This window comes from Pipra filicauda, unplaced genomic scaffold, assembly GCF_003945595.2.
Source record: "Pipra filicauda isolate LSUMZ 115617 unplaced genomic scaffold, ASM394559v2 scaffold54_size4384275_pilon, whole genome shotgun sequence".
Lineage (NCBI taxonomy): Eukaryota > Metazoa > Chordata > Aves > Passeriformes > Pipridae > Pipra > Pipra filicauda.
The window spans coordinates 2,516,047-2,542,428 of NW_024104698.1; the positions used below are offsets into that span (position 1 = coordinate 2,516,047).

The 26,382-nt window shown below is 33.8% G+C and overlaps 1 protein-coding gene across 2 annotated transcripts in view; it reads right to left on the reverse strand.

Moving 5' to 3' along the window:
- The window catches only part of LRRIQ1 (leucine rich repeats and IQ motif containing 1), a 91,101-nt gene that overhangs the window by 19,690 nt on the left and 45,029 nt on the right, over positions 1 to 26,382 (reverse strand). Inside the window, exons 19-23 of one of the 2 annotated variants that reach the window (XM_039387264.1) lie at positions 18,911 to 19,000; positions 18,080 to 18,204; positions 17,386 to 17,481; positions 16,960 to 17,045; positions 7,805 to 7,906 (exon numbers count right to left, since the gene is read on the reverse strand). In XM_039387264.1, the coding sequence (XP_039243198.1) occupies positions 7,805 to 7,906; positions 16,960 to 17,045; positions 17,386 to 17,481; positions 18,080 to 18,204; positions 18,911 to 19,000 (499 nt within the window). Of the gene's footprint in view, positions 1 to 7,801; positions 7,907 to 16,959; positions 17,046 to 17,385; positions 17,482 to 18,079; positions 18,205 to 18,910; positions 19,001 to 26,382 lie in introns of both variants that reach the window. The other variant, XM_039387265.1, reaches the window with a different exon arrangement.

A 26,382-nucleotide genomic window follows, 5' to 3' on the forward strand; every position in this document is an offset into this window, starting at 1 on the left:
TGGCCTCCCTGGAATGCTGTAGATCTCTGACCTCATTGATAGTATTAATTCTTCATAACACCATAGTTCCCATTACAGAATAGGAAAAAAAACTCCTTTAAAGTGAAGTTTAATCAATTACATTTTCAAATTAATTAAAAGCTCTGGTATGAAGGGCTTCCTTTAACTCATCTCTGAAAGTGTTTAAAGTAATGCAGAGTTATTGCTATTAAAATCTATAGCTAAAGGAAACATTTCTTTAATTGTGACTTAAAATGTGTCATGTATTCTAGCTGAAGCAAGATGTGTACCTATAAAATATTTCTAAGGATGCATTATATTCCTTATTCATAGCATCATACTAAATGGAAATTCTTTTGCAAGAGGAACATTTGTGCAATGTAACATTCATGATACTTTTACAGACACAGAGTCTCCACTTTCGGTAGCCTATGTTAAAAAATTATTTGCATAGCAATATGATTTTAATGCTTGAAACACTCACTTTGGAAAATGCTTTGAATATATCTGAAAATGCACTTTTAATGACCTCTTTATTAGCAATTGTTTTTTTGAAGTGTAAAGAAGAATATTGGGTACTGCTCAGTAAATGCAAAGCAAATAAACAAACCACACCAATATTGACTACAGTTCCCCAGGCATCCAAACAGACAGCAACAAATTCAACAATTAGTTTTAACTAGACATGCTAAATCCAAGTGCTGTAACACTTTATTTTAGAGGAATTTAGCCAAACCTATTCTCCCTTACCCCTCCAACCAAATCCTTTTGGATTTAACTTGTTGCTAAAATTATCTGTCTTTTGCACTCTAAGACCTGGGTCACGACCTTACTTAGGGACAGGAAATAGTTATCAGGTCACTGAATGGTCAAATGAAAAAGGATTTGAAATGCTTCGGTACTCCGGGATCTATTAATCTAAAATGATTGCCTTATGCAGTATTAAAAGCTGTGGATCTGATTGTGGCATCAACTTGCTTACCTGTACATTGCTGAGATGCAGATACCTACACTACATATATTTTGGACATAAAATGACAAGGAAATGAGAAAAAAGAAAGGTAGAATCTCAGAAGATGAAAATAAAACTATCTGAACTATTACGTCATCTTATTCAACAAGGAGAAAAAATAGTTTTCAATTCTGATGACATTTTGGGTGAAATCTCATTCCTACTGAAGTCATCACTGGGTAGTTATTAACAAAAGAACAATAAGATTTTTTTTCTTAAGTGCAGTTCCTTTTAGGCTGGTAAAAACTGGTAAATTAGTATGTTATGAAAGGACAGGTAACTCCCTATACATGGTATAAAATCCTAGATTTGCAAGTTTGCTGGAAAATCATGCTTGCTAGCCTAGAGACCACATTTAAATCTGATGCACTAAAAGAATCCTTGTAACACCACAAATTATAACAGTCTGCAAAATAGCAGAGTCAAGAACAAAGAGATAGTACACAGGCAGGTGAAATATGTGGTCAGAAACCTTTACCGTATATATTCATGAACCCTGAAGACTAGAATCACAGTGAAAATTCATAATAGTAAGTTGGTATGTATACATGGCAAATGCCTCCTGTTCAGGAACTTCAAGTGAATAGATAATTCTTTTCTTTTTGTTTTGTTTTGCTTTGCTTAGGTTTTGTAATTGAATGTAAAAAACAAGAATATTAATAAAAATGCCATATGGCTACAGCATTTATAAATAATCAGACACTGAAGTGCACTGCATAAACGCACATAAATGATGTTTTACATATTTATTTTTAACATAATTTCAGGATCGCTTCATTCCACAAATACTGAAAAAATCCTACACTATCATTGATGGACAGGAGGCTAGAAAATTAGGCACAGATTTTATTTTTCAGTTTTATTTTATAATAAGAAACTGGGCCACCAGAAGTATGTAACCAAAGCTTGAGTGCGTGCACTGTAAGGCCCCTGCAGTCTTTTACAACTTTTCAGTGTACCGCTGTTGTGAACTGGGTTTGCACTCTGCCAGCAGAGCAGCTCTGACCCATGGAGAGCAGTCCTTCAGATCAACACTGCCTCAGGCTTTACTGCTTTCTCCAAGAAGTCTTACATTTCAGGCATCAAGTTGAATTTCTTCTGGAGATGATTAACCCAAACCCATGACAGATTTTTTCCAAGATATCCAACTCCTTATGTTTATTTTATCCTGGCTCTTTTTGGATGTACTGGACACAAGTAACCTACTCATTTTACATGTTTAAGGGCTGGTGGAGAGCCATTAATTCCTTAAAATGAGAAAATATTTCAATGCAAGAGTTCTGTTGTGCGAGCTCAAACTAAATAATAAGAAACAAAGCCACAGAATTCTGATTTTAAAAGACAGATCCCCTTCCACAATACAGGTTCCTGTAACACATTTTCATCACATGTCAGGACAGATCTTATATTCTCTGAAAATGCATTATTCTGTCATTTTTGTCAGTGCTGTATGGTTTAGAAACTTCTTCCCTAATGTGGCATACAAATTTAAAGTCTGGGAGATATGTAATAATTAGATTTTAATGTAAATATGGCAATTCAAGTCATAGAATTGCAGCAAGCCAGATTTCAAATGTGGTTATTAATCCTTTACAGACCACGGCTCAATAAAAGATGACTTAATTTAGAAATGGATGTTTACAAACAATGCTATTCCTGGGAGTTGATGCCATTGAAAATAGATAATTTCTAAAAGGTGAAAACAGTAACACAAATTATTAGTTATAGTTCATTGTCTTTTTAAATGCTCTTAAATAACAAACATCAAAACATTTAAAGCCTGTAAAAAGATGAGTATTAGCATTACAGTCTCATTACCTTCTCTTAACTGTCATACAGATATTTAAAAGCATCAGTGATTTGAATCAATATAAATTCTATTAAATACCATATATACCTTTTCTTCAATATATTCATATTTTGTAATATAGAAAATCTAGGAAACTAGGTTGATCATTATGTAACAATATTTTAATGAACTCACAAAATTAACTAAAAAGATAACCTTAAAGTACCACTTTCTGAAGTCTCACATTTGCATTTTTAATTATCGCTAGTAATAATAATATATAAGAATTTTTTGCAATTTTTTTCACTTTAGACTACAAGGAGTTTCATAATTATATATAACTATCAGCTGGAAAACAGATGACTAAATAGATTCCTTGATATTTATCTTCCAATCATATGACATAATCACAAGCTCATTTTACCTCTTATTCTTGAAAAATAAATGTTATTTCTACTGACAATTTAAACAGAAATGAATAAATACTGCTGTAATTAAAAGCCACCTGAGAAAGCATAACCTATTCATTATCAAATTTGTATTGATGAAATCTGTCTTAACATTATATCCATTACATTTTCTTTAGTCACCAATGAGCATAAAATGACAGGAAATACAGTACTGCCAATTAGAACTACAGGTTCCCAAACTACAGCAAACATATCTTGACAACACAGTCCAACATATTTTTAAAATAGTTAAAGTTCCAGGCATAAATCATTGTGCATGTTTCTGGGTGAAGTCAAAGTAAACTGTTTCCACTTCACCGATGGATACGGATATGACTAAAAATAGATATACTATATATGCCAATAAATCACCTAACCTACAAAATTAAGTAGGGAACATTCTATGAAATTCTGTGAAATGAAGGGAATCATACACAAATAATACTTGGATAGTTTGATCAGACTCTCAGTTGATCTACTGCAGATTGGAATCCAGCTTCCCATTCCACTGAAAAAAAATTATTTGGATAACCCACCAAAACTGCTGAGGCAGCTGGATCAAAGAGGACCCAAAAAGACATATACTGTTCCCAAAGCTCGTAGCAAAAACAATGTGTTAGGCCTTAGGGCTCCTTCTTTAGTTTTGAGCTGCTGTACTGGGACTAAGCATTCACACTGTTGGCTGGAAAAATCAGTATCCTTCCTCTGTGTAAATGAAATTACAGATCTTGTAATTACAGACCCACAGATGGCAAAGATGCTCTCTTACATGTTCAGCCAGGACTAATTGGAACTGCCCAAGAGAAGGAGTCAAGGATAGATTCTTCCTTCAATTCCTGATCTACTCTATCCAAAATTGTCAAGACTATTTGACGTTAAATTAGTAACTGGAACAGCCTCCAGACAAAAAGAGGAGAAGCAGTCATAAAGCTTTCTAAAAAATATGTTTTGATGCAGAATAGGAAATTATGACAATTATCTGTGTTCCTTATAAAGTTTCCAGGAGTCTGAGATCTTTGAAATGTCACCATCTAAAAACCACAAAAAAACCTCCAAGAATATTCATTAAAACAGAATATTCATTAAAGCAGGCATATTTTGTTTGTCATGTACCTGACACTAACTGAAACTCAACAATCAAGATGGAAACATACCAAAGAAAGCACTGTAACATACATAATCCCAGAAAACATCCAGCAAATTATGAGAAGTGAAAGTACATCAAGTCAGGCTTTCATCTGTCTTCAGGTTTTTGATCAGGGTATAGTTTGTTACGAGAAACAGTAAATACATATTTACACTTGCATATTCTGTGGCTTACTTTACAACCTACTCAAGTTAATGTCACAATATAAAATCATGACTCAAATATATTACTTATTTAAATAGTTGTAATGAATCTCTATTATACAATGATCACATGCATTAAATTAATTTTAAAGAATCTGAAACAGCATCTGATAGAATGTGTTAGGGTTACAAAATGCATTTTGATACTAGTAATTACACAGAGAGTAATCGTTCATAATTTACTTTCCTTTCAAAATACACAAATAAAAAGGCATAAGTGCTATGCTTATTGAATTATTATACCTACAAATACTCATGGTATTTGCTTATATATTTGTCTGACCAGAAACACATGTATTGTACGTATATGTATTGACACATACACATGTATACACATGTACATATCCACTAAGATGCAGTGAATTACATTCCCATGGTTTGTGCCTTCACGTGTTCCTTGTATTTTTAAATGGTAAGCTATTGTCTGTCAGAACAATGTTTCCTCATGCTGTTGATGAAGTGTGTAATACAAAGGGGCTCTGACTAACTTTTGTGTGCTATTGTGATACAAATGCGCAATAATGGTCCCTTGTGGGTATTTTTCTAATATCAGTGAGTAAAGCATGATGACTCTTCCAAAATTTAGTAAAAATTTATTATGTTGCTCAAGTTTTGAAAATGTATTTCCCTACAATGTGTATGTCAAATTAGAGATGTGAATTATCCTATGGGATTAAAGTTATGCACAAATTTTTGAAATTTGTTACCAACATTTTGCATATCAGCTTACCAAAATTTCTGTAAGAGGAAAATGAGAAGACAAATTATAACAGAATAATAATATCAGGAACACACAAGCATCAGATATTAAACTCATTCCTTTTCACTCTTTAGTTTTATACCTCATGTCTTTTTATTCTTTTTGTCTTATTTGTACTTTTACACAAAAACTAAAGACATAACAAAGACAAAAGAAATTCATCGTACATTTTAACTAGATTACTTCTTAAATATTCATTACCATGATGTGTTCCAGTTTGAAAATCTAAAACTGTTCTAATTGTTTCACTTCCTAGGGCATCCCCTTTCAAAAGCAGTGATTCTGTTATTTAACAGATAACACATGTGTACTTGCTGGTTTGCTGTTGATCATATGACTTCCCCCCCATTTCCCAATTTAAAGAAATAAAGAAGGAATATATAGAATGTGCCTTTTTAATTTTTTTATTTAGTTGTTTATGAAGGAGATGGATTGGACTTCAAATTTTCTACCCAAGGACTCACTACCAATTGGTGAAGGTTAAGGGGCTTGAATGGAGGAAGTTTATTTCCACCATGCAAAGGACAGGTCTGTGTTCTCTCTTAATATATGGTATCCACAAGATTTATGGATACAGAGTGAAAACATACTACCTTATTACAGAAAGAATTCCCATTGCAGAACAGACCCAAAGAAAGCTATTCCATGCAAAAGAGGAAGAAACGCTCAAAAGGTGAGAGAGGGGAAATGGGAAACAAGGGAATAAGTAACTGATAATACACCTCTGTGAAATTATCATGCAGCTGCTTTTGTCTGTAGTAGATAACATGCAAAGTGTTATCCAAATCTAAATTTAGAAACTCCTAGTTCTGTCTGATGATATCTCACATACATAAATGCTCCGTGTTGCACTCTGCTTCTAATTCACAACCTAGTATTTTCTGGACATACCATCTGAAGTAGCAATGTCTCTGGTAGAAGGACAATTTTATATTTAGGTCAAGTAGAATAGTATTGACTGAATTGAAGGTTCAGCAGATTGCATGTGAGCATCCATGACTGGTGAAAAAAATCTCTGTTTATTAGCTGGCCAAAGGAGTACAATGGTCATTGAAATGAAAGATAATCGAGAATGCCACTAATGTGCTTGCCTTTTGATATCTGATCTGCCTTGTTACCTACTCTCCACAGATTCAAGAAGTAATTTCAGTATGCATACATTGGCTTTTAAAAACGAAGCGAAATGTCTCCAGGCAGGAAAGCTAAACTAAACCTACACTGACTTTAGGGTACTGAACTTTTAAACAAGCTTATCTCTGACATGGTTTTGAACATTCACACTACTATTTATAGGCTTGGACATCCAGTGTTTTGCAGGCAGTCTGCATGTCCTGTTTCTTCAGCATATGATGCATTCTGACATATATAAGCATATGCCACAGGAACGTACATGAGACAGTGGGAATGCTCAATCACAGTACACACAGACTCTCTATAGTCAAGGTAAATTCATGCTTGGATACAAGGCAATAAGAGTGCAAAAATATTTCCTCTTCAGAATTCACCAAGATTTTTTTCTAAACAAATATGAGCATGGGCTCATGAATGTTAGGCAAATCTGGGCTTTCATATAGTTAGGTTAATTGATTGAATCGCACTTCGGGTATATTGAGATTGATTTCACACCTGTCTCGGACATGTTCTAATTTTTATCCTCATGCAGTGAACGTTAATACAGTATCATTTGTAACTTTACTTTGTAGAATTGAGAATAGATCAGGTAGCATATGATTATGTCTTTGAAAAAGATAAAAAGATAGAGGTGAGGACTTTCCGAGCACATTATTGAGTTGCAAAGGAATCAAAACAGTATATATACAAACAATGTCTCTGGTCCTTCTTCTTACAAGAAGGACCTTTTTACAGAAACCAATGATAGTCTGAGCATGAATTTCAACAGTGAAAGAGCTACATCAGTATTTAAATATTTTTTGAAAACAAATTTTATATTTACATGCTGAAGCTTCTTTCCTCATCTTATGTCAAATGGTGTTTTTTTAGGGACTACCTATGAAAGTAGCTTCCTAAAAACACATTAAGGACTGTCAGGAATTAATGGTTAGCTTGAGAAAAGGTGACAATGAAATGAAGAATTCGAAGGGATATTTCATTTATAAAATTTTATTCTAAAGGTTTGTATTTTATACCTCTGTGACACGCTTTGACATTTTTTATGATGAAGATTTAATAATAAAAATGATAAATAAATAATTTAGGCTCCAGCTCCATATGAATTAAGCTCTAGGAGCACCCTCTGCCCTCCACAATGAATTGAAATGTTTTGCTGCTGTAACTTGAGATACACAGAAACAGATAAGGACATTAAACTTCTGCTTTCTTCTATTTGTGCATATTGTTTTACATTTCAAGTAGGCTTGCTTAAAAGACGTTGCAATATATATATGCTTATATGCATTGGGATAAAGTGAAATACTTGTTCATACCTTCAAAGTATCCAGCATTTATAGGCTGTGTCTTCCTTGGTGATTTCACAGGGAGATGTTTATTTTCATTGTTTTTGAACAACGCCAGGCGCACAGCTGGGTCTAGATGACAAGAACAAGTTAAAATCAAAGGTCAGACCTGGCTCATTCATTCCTTCAAGCAATTTTTCACCTTTTAGCCACTTAATAAATGAAAATATCTTAAAAAGTAGGTTATATATTCACAAAGGATTACACTTTCTAAATAAAGCAATATAAATACACATGCAACTGAGAATCAAAGTCACTATTGTGTAGGATTTTAACACTGTTGATCTTTTAGTTTGCTCATCTCCAAATTAAAAATAAACTCTAAAGCATACATTTGCAGAAAATATTTTTTTAAAAAATCTAGTTTTAAAGCTTGGAATTAAAGCAAAAATATTAACAGGATCCATGCCAAGCAGTATTTCCAAAAGCTTTGGTCCAGAATGATTCAGCAGTCTAAATCAAGACATATATATCTAAAAAATATTAAGGAGACAGTTTATTTTTTCAGGCTCAACTTGTAGATAATAATCTAGTCTTCCTCCATATCCCATCCTAACTGGAATAAAAAAATACCCCAGAAGTCTATAGATTCATCTATATGCCAAAATATGAAATCTTGATTAGTTTCTTAACTATTATTTTGAAAACTTTGCAAAGAAGCGAAGATGAGCACAGAATTGTATATAAATCTAGATAAGACATGTTCCTACACTGGTAGAAAAATATAAAGTTTAATTAACAAAAGGTAAACTGACGTAAAACCCACAAGTCAGGAGAGGTGATTCTCACGCATTATTTCTGAAGTGAACTAAGAACTTTTTGCTTGGCATAGGAGGAAAGTAGGAGCTCAAGGGAAACAGTGCATTAGAAGGAATGTGAAAATTCTGAGCACAGTGCAGAATAAACTGCCAGTTATTAAAAAAAAAAGGGACTGAAAAGAATATAGAAACAAAAGCAGATGCACAATGATGAGTAAAAGCATATAGGGTTTTGTATGTATGCCACTGAGCATGATAACATGAGTAACAGAAAGCCAAAGAAAAACTAAAAGAAGTATGTTTGACATGGTTCAAAGAAGACAATAGCCCAGATATATTCGCTCTTGACAATATCTGAGAAACGATGACACAGAAGAAGTTTGTCTACAAAGGTGACTACAAATTCTCTGAAAGGGTAGAAATTAATAACAAGGAGAAAAAAAGCAGTGGAGTTTATCAGGAAGGTGGATATGGCAAGGGAAGGATCTAAATTTTTACAGAGAATACAAGTATAGCAAAAATGAGTATGTGAGACACTGCCAGAACAGACAGAGCAGGAAAACAGAGGTTATGGAAAGACTCAAAGGGCATTCAGACATAATAGATTTAAATGACTACTTATGTCTGGTGCTTCATTTTGAGCCTGTAACGTGACCTTTTTAGTGTTTATTTAGAGAGTTCATAAGAGAATCTATAATAATGCAGCAAAGTAAGTAGCTTGTTTGTTTGTTTGTTTTCTTATTTCTAGAAATACAGCATCAGAATGTCCTGTTAAGTTGGTAGGCAACTTCTTATGAATTTTAACAACAATTTGTAAAGTTGGTTTCGATTAGAACTCTATATTTGTAGTAGACAATTCAACTACAAACTAATAGAACTTAAAAGGATTCTAGAAGCTCAACTTTTTCCAGAGAATGCTGTCTTGACACAAGCAGAGATATTGTATGTAAGTTTGCCTTCTAAGCTCGGAGAAGTTGTCTAATGGGGTGTGGCACTTCAAGAGATAATGTATTGACAAAACTCATCCAAATGTTACGGTGTTCTTGGTCAGCCCACACTGCAGCAGCATGTGGTTGACAGAATGTTCTTAATGGTGCTAACCTCTTACAAAGCAACAGGCTTGACTAATGAAGGAATTGTGGCAAGTGGGGAGGGAAATAATTAATGAAATGATCCAGGAAGCACAAAAAATAATGATTAGCTCCATTAGTTTTAAAGGTAGATCATTAGAATGATTCTGATAATGAGATCACTTCATTCACAAACTGGATTACCGGGCTTGTAGATATTTTCACTTTGTGTAAATGGATAAAGTAGCCTTACTTTGGCATGTCTTCCAACTGAAAAACAAATCAGCAGCAGACTAATGTTCTTCAGGGTAGTAAATATTTGGTACAGTGAATCACAGTAAGATTTGTGCTAAATATACCTTGAAATAGTAATACATTGTATTTTAAAAGTTCTCTCTGAAATTTTAGATAATAGAGGTTACCAAAAATATTTTAAGTAAAGTATGAATTAGTATTGTCTTTTCTATAGTTGTAAGATACATGGTCATACAAGTCCTACACATGGTCATACAAGTCCCAACATTCAGCATACAGTTTTGATAAAAAGACTTCTAGCTTCTTTCAGCTTTATGCCAGTTAGAAAAACCAGTGTCTTTCTTCAATAGAAGACCAAATACAAAGTGACAAAATCAATTAAAACCTCTTAAGACAAAATGCAATTGAAGATTCCAAAGTATTTTAGATTACTGTAAAATAATTCCTGAAATTACACATTTTTTTCCTATGTGAGTCTATCGACACTGTTCCAAGCGGTTTTAAAAATGTCATCTTTCCTTAATCCAACCTCCCACTCAATTCTATTCTAAACACCAACAAATCCAAAGTTCAGTTATACCATGGATTTTGGGTGAAGTCACACAAAGTTATTAGTGCAAAGCTCGATTTTTCAAACATTTATCTGTGCACAAAGATATCAGCAGTAAAGAAGGTCTGTGAACTGGGAAGAGGGGTAAATAATGGAAATTGTTCTTCTAAGAGATTTATATCATCAGATTTATCTTTGAATCTTTGCAAAATAACTTAAATAATCTACAGGGATTTAACACAGTGCCAGACTACTCGAATTTGTACCTACCTGGATCACCTCAACCATTGCCTACAGCTCTTTTGTTATTAAAAATGAGTCCTTTTCTTTATTTAGTCCAAAATGTAGGCAATATTACATAGATTACTTCATAATACTAGTGCTTTTCAGTCTCTGAGTGAACTAGGGAAATGAGCTGCATGTATGCTTTGATGACAAGCAATCAAATGTTTTAGATTTCACACAGAGAATTGTGAAAGAGTCCAACAGTTCAAAATCATACAAATATCTTACTGGATTCTAGCACACTAATTTAAATGTGGCTTATTAGATGATGATCTGTACTGGCAATCTATAAACCAGGGAGGTAATTTAATGCACATTGCTTGGCTGCCTCCAAATATGGAAGTTAAGTTGGACAAACACAAGAAATGTTATGGAAACAATATGGAAGGAATAGTTACTGCCTGATCTGGCACCACATTTCTGAACAACTTCTCGATAATATTGAAACTGAAAAAATTAAATGTTTGTCATTCATTTTGTTGCACAATATTTGTAACTAGGAGAACACAAGTATAACTGTGACAACTTTAAAGGGTTGATAAATCTAAGTAGCACACAGCAACATATAGCAACAAATGCTTATCTATAAGATAATTCAATTTGTAAATTAATTTGGAAGAAAGACCAGATTTTGCTCTAATTGAACAGCAATTAGAACTCCAGCTAATCTATGGCTGGAGTTCTCACATGATACTGCTACATGGAATAGACAGTCACAACAAAAGTAGCTTTCTTTCTGCTACTAAGAAAATGTACAACAATGGTCACTTATGTAATGTGTAACAAGGATTAATAATATACCCCAAATTTTTATCCTGACTGTTGTTAAGTCAGATCATCTGTTTTGGGCTTGCGGGTTTTGAGGGAGGTGGGTTAAGTTTTTGGTTGGTTTTTCTTTATTTCATTTTTTAATTAGGATTGCATTGCTGTCTGAAATTCTAAACACAAACTAAAAAATATTTGCTGACCTCTGTGACATCTTTTTTATTGTGCTCTGCTTCTAGTGAACAAGGCCCACTTCAGCTGCTTTTTACCTTCCTTTTTTTTGTCTCCAACCTATGTGGCATCAAGAATTACCACAGAATCATAGAATCATTAAGGTTGGAAAAGACATGCAAAATCATGAAGTGCAACCTTCAACTGAACACCAACATACCAACTAAAGCATAGCACTAAGTGCCACATCCAATCATTCCTTGAATACTTCAAGGGACGGTGACTCCTCCAAATCCCTGTGCAGCCTGCTCCAATGCTTAAACACCTTTCAGTGAAAAAACTATTCCTGATGTCCAGCCTAAACCTCTCCTGGCAACACTTGAGGTCATTTCCTCCTGCCTGTCACTTGTTGCCTGGGAGAAGAGGTTGACCCCCACCTGGCTACAACCTCCTTTCAGGTAGTTGTAGAGACCAATAAGGTCTCTCCTGAGACTCCTTTTCTCCAGGCTAAATAACCCCATCTCCCTCAGCCTCTCCTCATATGACTTACTCTCTATACTCTTCACCAGTTTTGTTGCCCTTCTCTGGACACGCTCCAGCACCTCGCTGTCTTTCCTGTAGTAAAAGACAATCACTTCCCTGGTCCTCCTGGCCACGCTATTCTTGATATAGGGCAGGATGCCCTTGGCCTTCTTGGCCACCTGGGCACACAGCTGGTTCATGTTCAGCTGGCTGTCGACCAGCATCTGCAGAGCCTTTTCTGCTGGGCAGCTTTCCAGCCACTCTTCCCCAAGCCTGTAGCTCTGCATGGGTTGTGGTGACCCAAGTGCAGGACCTGGCACTTGGCCTTTTTGAATCCCATACCACTGGCCTTGGCCCATCGATCCAGCCTGTCCAGATCCCTCTGCAGAGCCTTCCTACCCTCCAGGAGATCAACACTCTAACCCAATTTAGTGTCATCTGTGAACTTAGTGAGGGTGCCTGTGATCCCTTCATCCAGAACATCAATAAAGATATTAAACATGACTGGGCCCAACACTGATCCCTGGGGGACATCACTAGTGACTGTCCAGCCAACTGGATGTGGTACCATTCACCACGGTCATTCAGCCAGTTTTTAATCCAGCAAAGGGTGCACCTGTCCAAGCCATGGGCAACCAGCTTCTCCTGGAGAATGCTGTGGGAGAAAGTATCAAAGACATTACTGAACTCCAGGTAGACTACAACCACAGCCTTTCGCTCATCCACCAGGCAGGTTACCTGGTCATAGAAGCAGGACCCGCCTTTTCTAAACCTGTGCTGGGTGGGCCTAATGCGCTGACAAGAGACTATTTTTTTGGAGAGGAAAAGGTTAAACAAGAAGTACTACAGCAGTGTAAAAGAGACAAGCTGAAAGTAAGACATGGCTTTCAGCCATCTTAAAACAAAAAGAAGTGAACTTTCAGCGGCTAATATAAAATTCACAGAAACAAGGAAATTCCAAGTTAAGCAAGAAATTCTGTACTGCTGTGCCAAGACATCTTTAGGAAGCTAGGATTGTTATGAGTCACAGACACTTAATGTTAAAGCACAGTGAGGTGCATTAATGACTGCTTTATTTAGATTTTGAATTAGAATTTGTATAGAATTTTATGCACCCATGATAAACAGAAATATTTCTGACATTATGCCAGTTTTACTTGGCTGAAAATTTTCTGGTTCCTTGCCCGCGTTTTTTGTATTATCTTACTGTATAGTAAAAATAGCATACATTTGGTATTATTAAAATATAGGCCCCAACTTTATTTAACTACATAAACAAGCATACATAACTGTAGTGGATTAGGGCATAACAGACCTTAAGGCCATTACTTGGTGGGACTGGTCTGCTGCAATATAAGCCTTAACTGAATCACTCCCTATTATAAGGTTATGCTACTTTAAGTTCTTCCTTGTAATACAAACCACAGGATTCAGTGCACTTGCTAGTATTTTCCATTTTTTTTCTCTACTGAGAAAGTATGTGGCCAGACATATGAGGTAAGATACTTCTCAGTTACTTCTAAACATCTACATTTTAACTCTGTCCTTCAGCAAGTCACTCTAGGTTTTGTGTCTAGGCAATGGAGAACCATAAGTGCTTTAACAGTGAGACTCAAGTAGCCTGTTTTTTAATTATGTTTTAAGAGGAAAATTCTTTTCATAGAAGTTTAGATGACTAGCTCAGATGCGGATTTCTGTAATTATCAAATGAATCCCATCACTGTTGCACTAGGAGAAGACAAATGTTTTAGATGTAAAATGAAAAGGAATAAATTCCCACACCTGAGTATGTTAAGAATCAAAGCTGTTCATGGCTGTCCAGTTGAAGTTCCAATCCAGCAGACATCTTGACAACATTAAAGAGCAACTGTAAAACTCTCCGAATGCAAGCTGATTTAACGCTTTGCATTTGTGAATCTCAGGTTTAAGGCAAAGGACTTCGATAGCATGTGGAAGCAGACAACATACTCTGACAGCTAATTTGTTCCTAGAAAATCCATCAATACCTTATCATTACCCACAAGTAATCAGATCCTTACCACAGAATGATCAATAGCACATAAAAGATGTTTGGGATTATGCTGAAATCTCATCATAAAAGCTATCAGTTTATTTGTTAATAGCTTATAATTTATTTATGTCTAGAACCTTTACAGTTGTTGTTGTTTTGCTTTTTCTCAGAACTTAAAGTTTTCCTTCTAAGTCAGATGTGTAATACTAAATGAATATAACATGAAAAATTGCTTCTTTATACCTTATAATATCCACTTTTAAGTGGATGCTGGTTAGTTACTTTCCAGTGAGTATGAAACTTTATCACTAACAAAATTATTTTATCATAGTTACTATACCTTCAACTATTCTAAATCAGAAAGCTAAAAAGGAAACAGTTGAAATTATAACTGAAGACCTGAAAATTCAAAAGAAAGAACAGAAATAATAATGCTAAAACTACAACATTTCATATGCAACTTCAGTAAGTACAAGATAAATAAACCTCATTTCAGTGAAGATGAAGGCAATAGGATGGTAATTTCTATGGAAACATTAAAAGGCAATGTTGACATCTATTTATTCAGATCAATTTCAATCTGCTTTTAAATATTAGAAGGAATAAAGGAACTCTATGGAGTTCTTACTTTGGTATGGTTAAACTCACAGCAATAGCCTAAGATTGTGCTCTCTCCCTATTTATACTGGACTTGCTACAAGTAATCTACCACGAGCTGTACCACGCAAGAGATCCAAGAAAGATACTGGCAGCCTAATGGGTCTGGTTACAGTTTCCTGATCTGGAGCTGGCTAGCCTCAGGATAAGGTATATCTACTCTAATTTAAATGCTGTAAAGCCCCTCTGTTCAACCAGACCCTCAAAAAGACCCTGACTTACTATCACCACTTCAGAGGCTGTAGCTGATGTAAAACATAATTATGTTTGTGGAGATTCTTTTCACATGAGGAATATTTGATTGGGATCATTGTTTTAGTACAACATCTGAGTTCTAAGATCAGCTTAATATAAAAATCCTTGTTTTAACTGATAATATCCATTTGGTCCTTACTGACCAAGGAAGGACTGACTTGGTCAGTCTGCTGTATGAGAAAGAATAGGTGGCTTGATAATCTTTGGGATGGAGTGGAATATTTTCAGTCATATTTTTTGGCTCTAAAAACTATTCTTCCTGCTCATCTGAAAAAAACCCCTGTGATTTTAATGACTGACAGAGAACCCCATATAGATAAATTATACATTCAGGTTATTTTTGTACTTGACATAATACTCAGAAAAACAAAAACATTCTATATGAGGTAGTTTCAAGAAGAGAAAATTTGAAACTATAAAAACATTGGGAAAACATTATTTTATTTTTTTAGAAACTAGTGATATACCTTGAGAATATTCCAAGTGATACATTAAAAAACTCACCCATACACCATATTGAATAATCTGAACAAAGTGAATATAAACATATCCAAAAAATCCATTAGAACTACAACAAAAATAGGATAGCAAATTTGATACGCTCAATCAGACATTTACGACAGGATTAATTCCTACTAACATAAAACAGAGAGCATATGGAGAAAAGATGATATAACCTAATAAGCTCTATTCATTGAAAAATTATAGAGGCCACAAAATGGAATATATGTAAAAAAAACTTCAGCTGCACATAAGATACTTATTACTTTTTTTTTTTTTTAATAAGGTAACATGGTAGGGTACCATGGAAAGCTATCAAGATTTAAATATAATAACTTTAATCTCTTATCCACATATTCTCTTTTCCACAAAGAACGGTTTGCTGATTACGTGGGGATTTTTCTCTCTCCCCTTTTATTTTTTTTTTTTTGATTAGAGATCTTTTTTGTCATATTTAGTCTTAGTCTTAGGCATGGTATTTAAAGTAGAAAAAATTATACAGAGAAACACTTTGCTTAACTATATCTGTAGGCTGAATTTTTTTCCTTCCAAAAGCAACATGTCTTTCAGTAATTTCAAAACTTCATACAGAAGAGTTTTGCAAAGTTATGCAAAAGAGGAAAATTAACTGTAGCTTGTGATACAAAATATATGTAAATAAGGGTACATTTTCCATAGACCTTTAATGTTAGGTCCTATTGTCAACCAGGCTCTTACGTATTTAAATGTTTCTTATACTAGCAATATCTGACTAGTATTTTTATTAATATATTCCAGTAACATTTATATTAGCATATCATACTAACAATTAATGATTCCAAGAAAGGTTCATTGACATAAGTATCAGAGAAGAACCAGAAGACACTTATAGAGAAGCTAGATAAGCTTTATCTATTTCCACATTGAATATTTAAGAGATATGACTTTATTTCATATGTGTCAAACTGTCATTTTCATAAATAGTTCTTGCACAAGTCAATAATTTTAACCTAAGATTTCCCCAAGAGGAAAATATATGAAGCGTAAAATGCAGAAATATAAACTTCACATCTAGAAAAAGAGATACATAAACAGGAAGAAACAAAATTTCTGTTTCGCATAGCCATCAAATATTCAACTTCAAAATCCAGTAGAATCTTTTTTAAAATCTGAGTATTTTGTCATTGTAACAAATTGATTTAAATTGTTTTTAGTGAATAACACTCCAGCTTTATTCAAATTAATGTTTAATGTTGTACAAGCAAACTTTTAAAAGAGACACTACTTTGAGATTTAAGAATGGAAAAATTACATCAATATAACCGTTATTTTAACTCTTGACTTACCTAAACTTTTATTACTATATTTTTTAGGCTTCATTTTATGGGCCCTCTTAAGCATTAGCTGTGCAGTAGAAATATCCTTAAAACCCCTAGGGAAAGAAAATAACTTAGTAAATATTTCACATGTATTATGTTACACCAGCTGCATATTATTGTATAATACACTTTTCAAAAAGAATACCAGAGTGTAGTACTTATGCATGGCATGAAACTTTCTGAATTACAGAGATAGCTGCAATTCTTAACATTACATTATTGCAACTTATTAAGATGGTTTCCCAGGCACTTGTAAAAGTAATTACAATAATTTTTACTTTGGTAGAAAACAGATATTCTTGAAAGGAGGAACTTAGAAAAAGCAAGCACCAGCAGCCAAGTATACTATACCTATTCCAGAAATCACTAGGTAAGCAAAATAGCTTAACATACCATTCTTCTGAAATTTTCTCTTCTTTTTCAGACATAAATAAAAATTTCTTTTTTTCCTTCCAGTCAGAAAGCTGTGACATTATTCCCGTCCCTGACCTGGAAACAAAGTATAAGAGCAGTACTGAAAAGTAGGTAAATAAGCAAGGGTCTCGGGTGACTATTTTGCAGTCTTTGTTATTCTGCAACTTGTTTGTGCCTTTTAAAGGCACTTTTGAAGCTTGGAAACGATAAAAAAAATCTCTTTTAATATTCCATGGAGGTTTTATCTTGGAGAGTAATAAAAGTCTGCCATCAATTTGAAATGTTTATATTTCAATTACTTGAGGCATATTTCAGCCCTTTCACAGAACACAGCTGTACAAGAAATCTCTTTTAATCTTTATCTAGTCTTCAAAATCTCTATTTCAATGTATATCTTATCGTATATGCGAAAAAATAGAAGTTTTATGATTTCTAGTCAAACCTAGATAAATAAAATGAAACATACATATTCTTATATTCTTAATCCTTAGTCAATGAAAAATAACTGAATCTAATATATTTGGTTTTAGCAAGTAAATACATTTTAACACCAGTAATATCACATTAACCAAAAATAGCACAAGCATCAGAAAATAGCCTCTCTTTCTCCTTTTAACTTTTGTCAAACCCAAATGAACTAAATATAATTTAAAAAATACATTATTTAACTTACCTGCTATGAAAATGGATATTTTCTGCTGAGCCTGAATGTGGTCTGTTAGCACACTGCCAAACTTCTTGGGGTGACAATGGCAAACTATCTGAATGTTCACTGGAATCTGAAGGCCTAGAAAACTTCTAAGACAAAGAAAAGGATGCAGCTGACGGTCCCCGTAAGCTTGAGTTTAAAATTTAAAACCTGCACTGGAGTTTGCAGAGGCCATTACTATAACTGAAATGATTCTTAATGGTGATATGCCCATTACAGACCTTACTTTCAACTAACTAGGACAAAAAGGTGACTTTAGTTACACTTAACGTCCCAAAATATAATGAATTATACATTTATAAGACCCCTTTGTCTTAATTGTAGTAAATAAAACACCAGTAATACTGTGCTTGTAACAAGAATAGAAAACTCTACCAAAACAAAAAGCTAAAACTTCAAAGTTTATCAAATAACTAGCAGACATTACAGTTCGATGACCTTTAGCTGTTCTGAAAACATTCAGCTGTTGTCATATAATGCAGATCGTAGTACTTTTAAAGTAGTTTGTCAACTAGCGATTTTTAATCTATTGCCAAATGTGCAGATGAAGCACATCATCTTTTTTTCTGCTACTGTGAAGTAAAGTGTTGAAATAAATCCAAAATAAAGAAAAACTAGGCAAATGAAAGAAAATCTAAAAGAAAAATTGCATCTGGAGATGAGGAGGAAGTCTGAGACTTCTAAAAGTAATTGTGTTTTTCAAGTCACTAGATTGTCATATTAATCACCCCAGAATAGCATATCCTTAAGGAATGAATAAAGACTGAAGACTAAGATGTTTCTGTGACATGTTACCTTTGGCCAGTGCAGCTGGTTTGAGAGCAGGAGTGTTTTTGAAGGGAAACGGGTGGAATCTAGAGTTAGCCATTCCTTCTCTAACGCAGCCTGCATGAATGAGCAAAGTCATATAGTGCACTGATAAAATCAGTTTACTTTTGATAACTCTTGCAAAGTCTCTTTTAAAGTGTCCTACAGACTGTGTTTTCAAGTGGTATATCAGAACTGCTACCTGCAGAGCAATCATACTCAAAACACCTTTGGAGATGCTGTATTGTACTGTTTTATTTTAAACAAATCAGATCAACAGTATCTGTGGGTTGTGGGTTTTTTTTTTTGTGGGTTTGATTTTGTTCTGTAAATAAGATGCATCCCCTGCTTCTCAAATTCCTGTAATTTTATTCCAACATTGTTAATAGGCCCAAGTTATTACAAAAGACTGCCAAACTTTGAAAAAATACAGACCTAAGGTACTTAAAGGCATAAAGAACACGAACAGCTTTGTATACTGTTTTTGCCTAATTGAGTATTTTATGTCCAGATGTAGGTGCCTGATTCTGTCAAACTTGCTTTCATTGAGTCAAACTGAAATAGGAAAGTTTTCATTAAAATTTGGGGTTAAAAAAGTGGATCCTACATGTATTTATTTCTTCAATTAAGCACTTTTATTTTTGATGTAATTGAATAATTTGGAAACTAAAGTAATGGTTGGAATGAAGAGGGGTGACAGAATTAGTTGCCAACTGGTGTCTCTAGTACCTAAGGTAGAATTCAGTTTTCTTTCATAAAAACGAAATTTAGACTTTGGTTCAAACTCAACCTGTATATGACTTATTTTTCTTATAAGTCATTGAGGTTTTTTACCACATGTTCTTTCAATATATTCTGATAGGTGAGAGAAGTAAATCACTCCCACACGGTAAGTAAATACTGCTGAAGAATTTGGCTTGACTTACAGGGCTCAGTCATTCAGGTTCTTATTTCAGCAGCAAAGAGGCTGGGGTTCATTCTTTAGAAAATGTCTAATTTATAAAACTGGACTACTTTTCTCCCATTCATAAAATATTTCAAATTGTACTGATTTCTGACCCTGAGAAATTATTCTAACTTTGGATACCTTACTGTGTAGTTTGTGTAAACAGGACTTTGTACAGCCTTAGATTGGCGAACAAGGTCTTCCAAGCCCTTTGAACTTCTGAGATACAAAAGGATCATATTCCAGCTATTTTGAAAGGTTACTTCAGGTACTGGTCATATAATTTGGTGGCTTGAAGATCACTCTTTCTGCTTCCAATCTGACCATGCTTTTAAAAATAATAAATTTTTATTTTATTTTCATGTCTTAAAAGGGATCTTTGATTCCCTGCTTCAGGAGTTCCCTATTACTTGATTACAGTATGTTTTGGGTTTCATTCCTTTATTTAATAAATCTGGATAAATTCTATGCCCTCATTATTAAAGATAATGCCTCTTTACCATTTTTCCCCTCCTTGCCATTTCAATTAATGATAAATATACAACATTTTCCTTTTCACTACACCTCCTCTCTTGAGTGGTTGTATATGTTAGGAAATCTATATAAACAAACTGTAAAGGCATGCAACAAATAGAATGCATCACATTCTTTAACTATAACAATTACCTACAACGCACTAACTTAGCTCTTCTCAGTGATTACTCTTATGCTGATAACCACTGAATGGTTGATTCAAACAATTTTCACTAAAAAAAAAACTATTCCAGAAGAAGACTGTAGCAAATCAAATCCCAAAGATAATCATTTAAATATGGGCAGAATGGTCAAAATAAATAGCTATGAAAAAGGGAGAAAATCTGACCAAAAACTTTCAGTGAAAATAGATATTATTCCTCCCTGTCCTCTTTAAATTTACTTTTCAATTGCACTATGCAAATTAGATTTTTAGATTTTCAGATGAGAGTTTTTCTCTTCTTTTCCAAGTCTGGGTATACAATCCAGCCAGAGGTGAACTCCATATTTGCAAAAGATGTGTTTTCAACTTTGCTGATATATAAAGATATATAAAAAGCAAAGTTCAGAAGAATTTTTTCCCCCCTCTATTTCCAAAAGAATCCATACAGCTGAGAGAGATGTAGATTTCCACTTCTTGTACAATTTAAATGTCAATCAACTTCACCGATGTGTACAATAATGTGCCCATTAATTACCTGAGTATCTAAATGTCTTACATTATCAGTGAATATGATCTGAGCTCTAATGTCAGATTTCAGGCCAAGCCTGCATCCTAGATATTTGAATTTTTACCTCTCTCATGACATAGTTTGTGATAGAAATTAAAAAAAAAAAAAAAAGAAACGTGAGAGATAACACTCAAGGGTGCAGTCAATTTTTGGTACAAGAATCCCTTAACGGTACATTGATTGAATCGTTTTGTTTTATAGTTGTACCATAGCCAAATTAAAGTTCTTTACTTTTAATATTGACGTTGAAACTTTTCTCACAAGTATTTTCCTAGCCCAGCATTTGCCATTTATGAATTTAATATTAATTGTGTTATTTCTTTTGCAGCCTATAAAATGTATTTCAGTGTTCTAAGTGTTGAAAAAAATATCAATGAAAATATTAAAGCATGATTCAAAGGTATAAATATGCAAGACAAAAAAAAGATAACTGATTTATCAGTAAGCACATCTCCTACAACTGTGTAGCATATTACAAAAATATACCATATTGATGTTTGCTTTGTCCAACAAAAATAAAGACATAATTGATTGTCAAATATGTGCTCTTCTACTATGTTTTCCCCAGAGATTTTCACAGCACTAAGCTCAAGAAACTTCTGTCCATATCTTTCCCTAAACAGTCATAAATTATAACTAAGGAAAAGTTTATGACAGATTTACCAACACCTAAGGCTAAAAACAAGATCCATTTCTACTGATATTTTCCACTAAGAGAAAAAGACAAAAATCTGATGGGAATTGCAAAGTAAATAAAATCATAGTATTTGATTGTATGGTTTACATAAACAGCTACAGACATACTACATTAATATTTCTTTCTAAAGCCAAGTGAAGGAGTTGATTTCATAAATACTGAGAAGTACAATGCAGCTTTACACATGTGCAAATCACATACATAGTTGATTTAACACACTTAAGTTCATCAGAAGATATCTTTTATACTCTATATCCTCCATACTTTATTTCCAGTGTTTGCCTCAAAAAGACTATATTACTTCAAGTTTCACAACCACATAAAACATACACGGACCTTTCTACTTTTTGTTACACCTCACAGAAATAAATTCATTTTAACTTCCTGTTTAAAACTAATTTTTAAATTTTTAAACACAATTATCCCTGATACCATTCTTCAACAAGAAGGAGATGTGAATTCAGGTTTGGGGTTTTCTTTCTGAATTTTAGTAATAAAACTTTCATATTATTAGCTGTTTCCATTTATCCATTAGGATCAGGCACTTTTTATTCTGGTTCACAATGCATTTATCCTTTGAGAGACTACTCTTACAGGGTTTTTTTTCCCCCTTTGATTTTGCAGCTCATTAATAAACTCTGGAGACTTAGGGATTCTTTTTCATGGCATATAGCCTTTTTCATTTTGTTATTCCTTCATTTTTCAAATATTTGTTCTATTGTTTCCTCTGTAAAATGTAATGACTATTTATGTCAAATATTAAACTTCTGTGCTCTCAGAAACAGAATTCAATCCTACAACACCAAAGTCACTGAGAATGGTTCTTTTAACTTTAATTGGGTCTTAATATTGAAAAGTAGAGTTTTAGTGCCATTGTTATTTATACAATCTAATCCTAGTCATCTTTTATATGCTCTGGATTACAATCTGGAGCTAAAGAATCTTTTATAATGACTACACATGTAATTTGGGCTGTTCTGAGTTATATTTAAACCATGAACAAAAAACAGTTCACAGGACACAGTGTCAAATCTACACTCAGCTTTGAAGTGCTTCTATAAGTAATTGTCCAAACTGTGAATAATGCCATCACATATTGCCTTTCATCTCTTTGAGATCAAGGAGGATCGATCACAAGAGTGTAATAGAAACCAAACCAATCCTCAAAACTGTACTAGAGTTCGAAGCAGAGGATGCAAGAAGGCATGAACAATACAGGTTGAAAAGTAAGGCCAGCATTTGACATCTCACAGCTCTGTTCTGGTGAGACCAAATATCTATCTACATCAGTACTCTGCTTCCAGAAGAGTTCAGTAGCAGAGGCTTATGGAAAGAATAAAAGAAGATGGACATGTTGAGGATAATCCTTCCTTTAGTATATTCTTTCAGATCTTGGAAACTGGTCTTTCTGCTAAAATCTAGGGACATATTCCTCATCTTAAAACAGTAATCTATTTTCTAGTGACAAATAAAACTATTTAGTCAGTGTGTTTGCCAGGTCACCTCTATGTCAATCCAGAAAAAATGCAAATCATGTACAACGCTCAGGAGATATAACTGCCGAAGTAGTGCAGATTAATTTCAAAACACCAACATGTTGAATGCCATGGGAGCTGAAGCTACCCCATGTTTCCAAACATGGTCTATCTCAGAATCACCACCTAGCAAAACTCTGAAACTATCTTCGAAAATTAGGGAAAACTAACTCTTTATACCTCTTTCCTTTCTTCTTTTATTTCCTCATTGACTCATTCACTGTTTTCAAGATAGCAATGGTTTAGTCAGAAAAAAAAAATTATATTTATGTAGTGCTTTTATTTATATGGTATTTTAAGATAAAACCAGAAAAAATTACCCAACAGAATATAAACAAGCAGAAGAAAATTAACATCCAAAATACTCTGTGAACTCAGAGTTATGACTGGCTCCTGATCACTACAGCAGAACAGGAAGAATGGCAGAGGGGAAAAAAGGATCTTCTATTCAAAGCAGTATTTCTACATTACAATTTCACAGAAATAATATGTGGAATTCTTCACTTTTAAAAAAAGATTCACCCTTCAGTTCATCTGCCTGGTTTTGTCTAATGTGTTTTTCTGGACTTCTGCTCCCCTACATGAGGGAGGCCATTAGCGTCATTCTCAGGAAGAATGGCCCTTTTTCAACCAGATTTTACAATGTATCTGCACTCTCCACAATCAAATTAATTGTTAATAAAAATACTATGTAATAAGAGTAAATAAATAAATGAATCAGAATGAACCTTTCCACTAGCTTTCTCTATAGAATACAAATTTGAATAAAGTTCTTCCAGGTGGTGATGTCCTTGATTTCTTCTTTCCTAGTTTTTAGTGAGCATATTTGAATAGTGCACTTAAAGTTTTGCTCGCTTCAAGACTAAAAAAGTTAAAAGAAAAAGACAAGTGAAAGGTAGAACCTTCAACAGCCTTCTATGACTATTTCAAATAAGGTGAAAAAATTCCTCTTGGGCAATATATGCCACATGAAGAACTACTTTTCATGATGCTAGACATTCTGTAGGTTAAATAATTGCTTAGACTGGGAGAGGGAGTGGTCAGGCAGAAGGATCATATACTGAAGGTTACCCCCGTGGATACTCACAGCCAGCCCACTGAACTGCCTTTCATCTGGCAGAAAGCTGTAACTTTCTCTCTTGGTTCCTGGCAAACATATTTCATTCTGTGTGATATCTCATTCAAATATCATACTAGTCCAGGACAACATCTTTCATTTCTTTTTAAACTGAACTTCATTTCTGCCAAGGCCTAAGTATTTGCTAGGAATTTCTTCTCTAAAATCCTACATAAGTTTTGACAAATTTCTTAAGAAATCACAGATTTTTACCTCTTATAGCTGAAACAGAAGGACCAGATCACTTATCTATGCTCTTTTGTGTATTGTTGATAGATTGTGATTGAAAACTTCCTTTGAAATTAAAGATCGGAATATATTTGTGTATTTAGCCTTTTCTTTCATCCAGTCCTTTTAGGAATCAGAATACTCTATGGACTAGTTTTTCTGTGAAACACAAGTTCAAGTGTAAAGCTTAATTCAATGTTAGGAAGTTAAGCATCAAATCAGACCCAGACTTTTTAAAAAACTTCCAAAGCTAAGAAAATATGAGATATAAACATCCTTAACTCTATCACCTATTAGTTGCATTATTATTCCACGTCCAATACTACAAAAATTCAGTGTAAATTCTGCCATTTTAAATCTATATGTAAATATTTTATACAATTTCATAAAAAAAATTAAATCTTTTTATTAGACTGTGTAGTGGATATACATTTTACAGAAAATATACCTCTGAACTGCAAGCAGTAGGAAAAACAGTCCTTTACTCTGAGTTTCTCTTTCACTCTTTTTCACATATTTTATGCGTTGAAGATAAATAGGTTAGCACCCTAATAAAGGTTATTTTAACCTTTGGCAATGCTTCTCTTTCTGCCCTGTCTTTACATAAGACAATATATATATATTAGAAAAGAAAGCTGGGTACAGCTGCATTCTTATGACTGCTAAAACCAAACAAAGTTTCAAGCCAAAAAAAGTAGTCAGTATCATACGAATTCCAGTGAAACATTGCAGTGATTAATTGACCCCAAGAGATGTTATAGACTTACAAAAGCTGGTTAATTATTAAAGTACATTCTTGTAGGAAAATTAGAGGACAAGTATAGTTGTGTAGTTGTCCATTTATAAGAAGGATATATTGATGATTACTGGAAAAAATCCCAACATTCTGTTAATAAAAACACTCAAGAAAATTTTATTGGGGAATGTCTTCTCCAAATGTCATTTTTCCTAACTTTTTATTAAGCTTAGAAAACTAGACGTTCTCTCAAATTCTAATGACTATATGTATTTATATTTAATATACGGATCTACGTGATTTATTAAAATATATAATAAATATGAATAAAATTATGGAAAGAATTTGTTTTGGAAAAGTAAATGAACAATGAAAATTTCAAGGACCATAAAAGGTTTTGTTCAAATAAAAGGCTGAATGTTTACATACATAACTCTCCAAAAGTCTGAATCTTTTTGTACTTCATGTCAGTCATTCATAATCTACATGACCTAAACTTTTCCAAAAATCCATTTTTATCTTAAGCCTGACAGCGTTCAAAGGAAGTTCTGTGTCCTTGGTTTGAATATAGGAATAAAAAAATAGAGATGTGTAAATGGTAACCTCAACCACAAAGGTTAGACATAGTTCAAGTAAGCATCAGAAACTTATGCTTCAAAAATCTTCTGAGATATATGTGCCCAACCACCTAAATAAACATCAAGCTCCTGGAACCTTCAGGCCACCCCTCAGAATAGGTCTAAGACTCCAGATATGGTCTTTCCCCATTAAAATGACAAGAATCTTCAGGACTTCCCCTCTCTGACTCTGCCACATGACACAAATTTTAGCTGCCATGTCCCTGTAAGCCTTTTTCCAGATTTTTTTACTTCTGTGAAAACAAACAAAAGAAAACTTTCACGGGGAAATGAATTAAAAACTTAGAAAGACAAACAGCCAAGGAACCACTCATCCCTA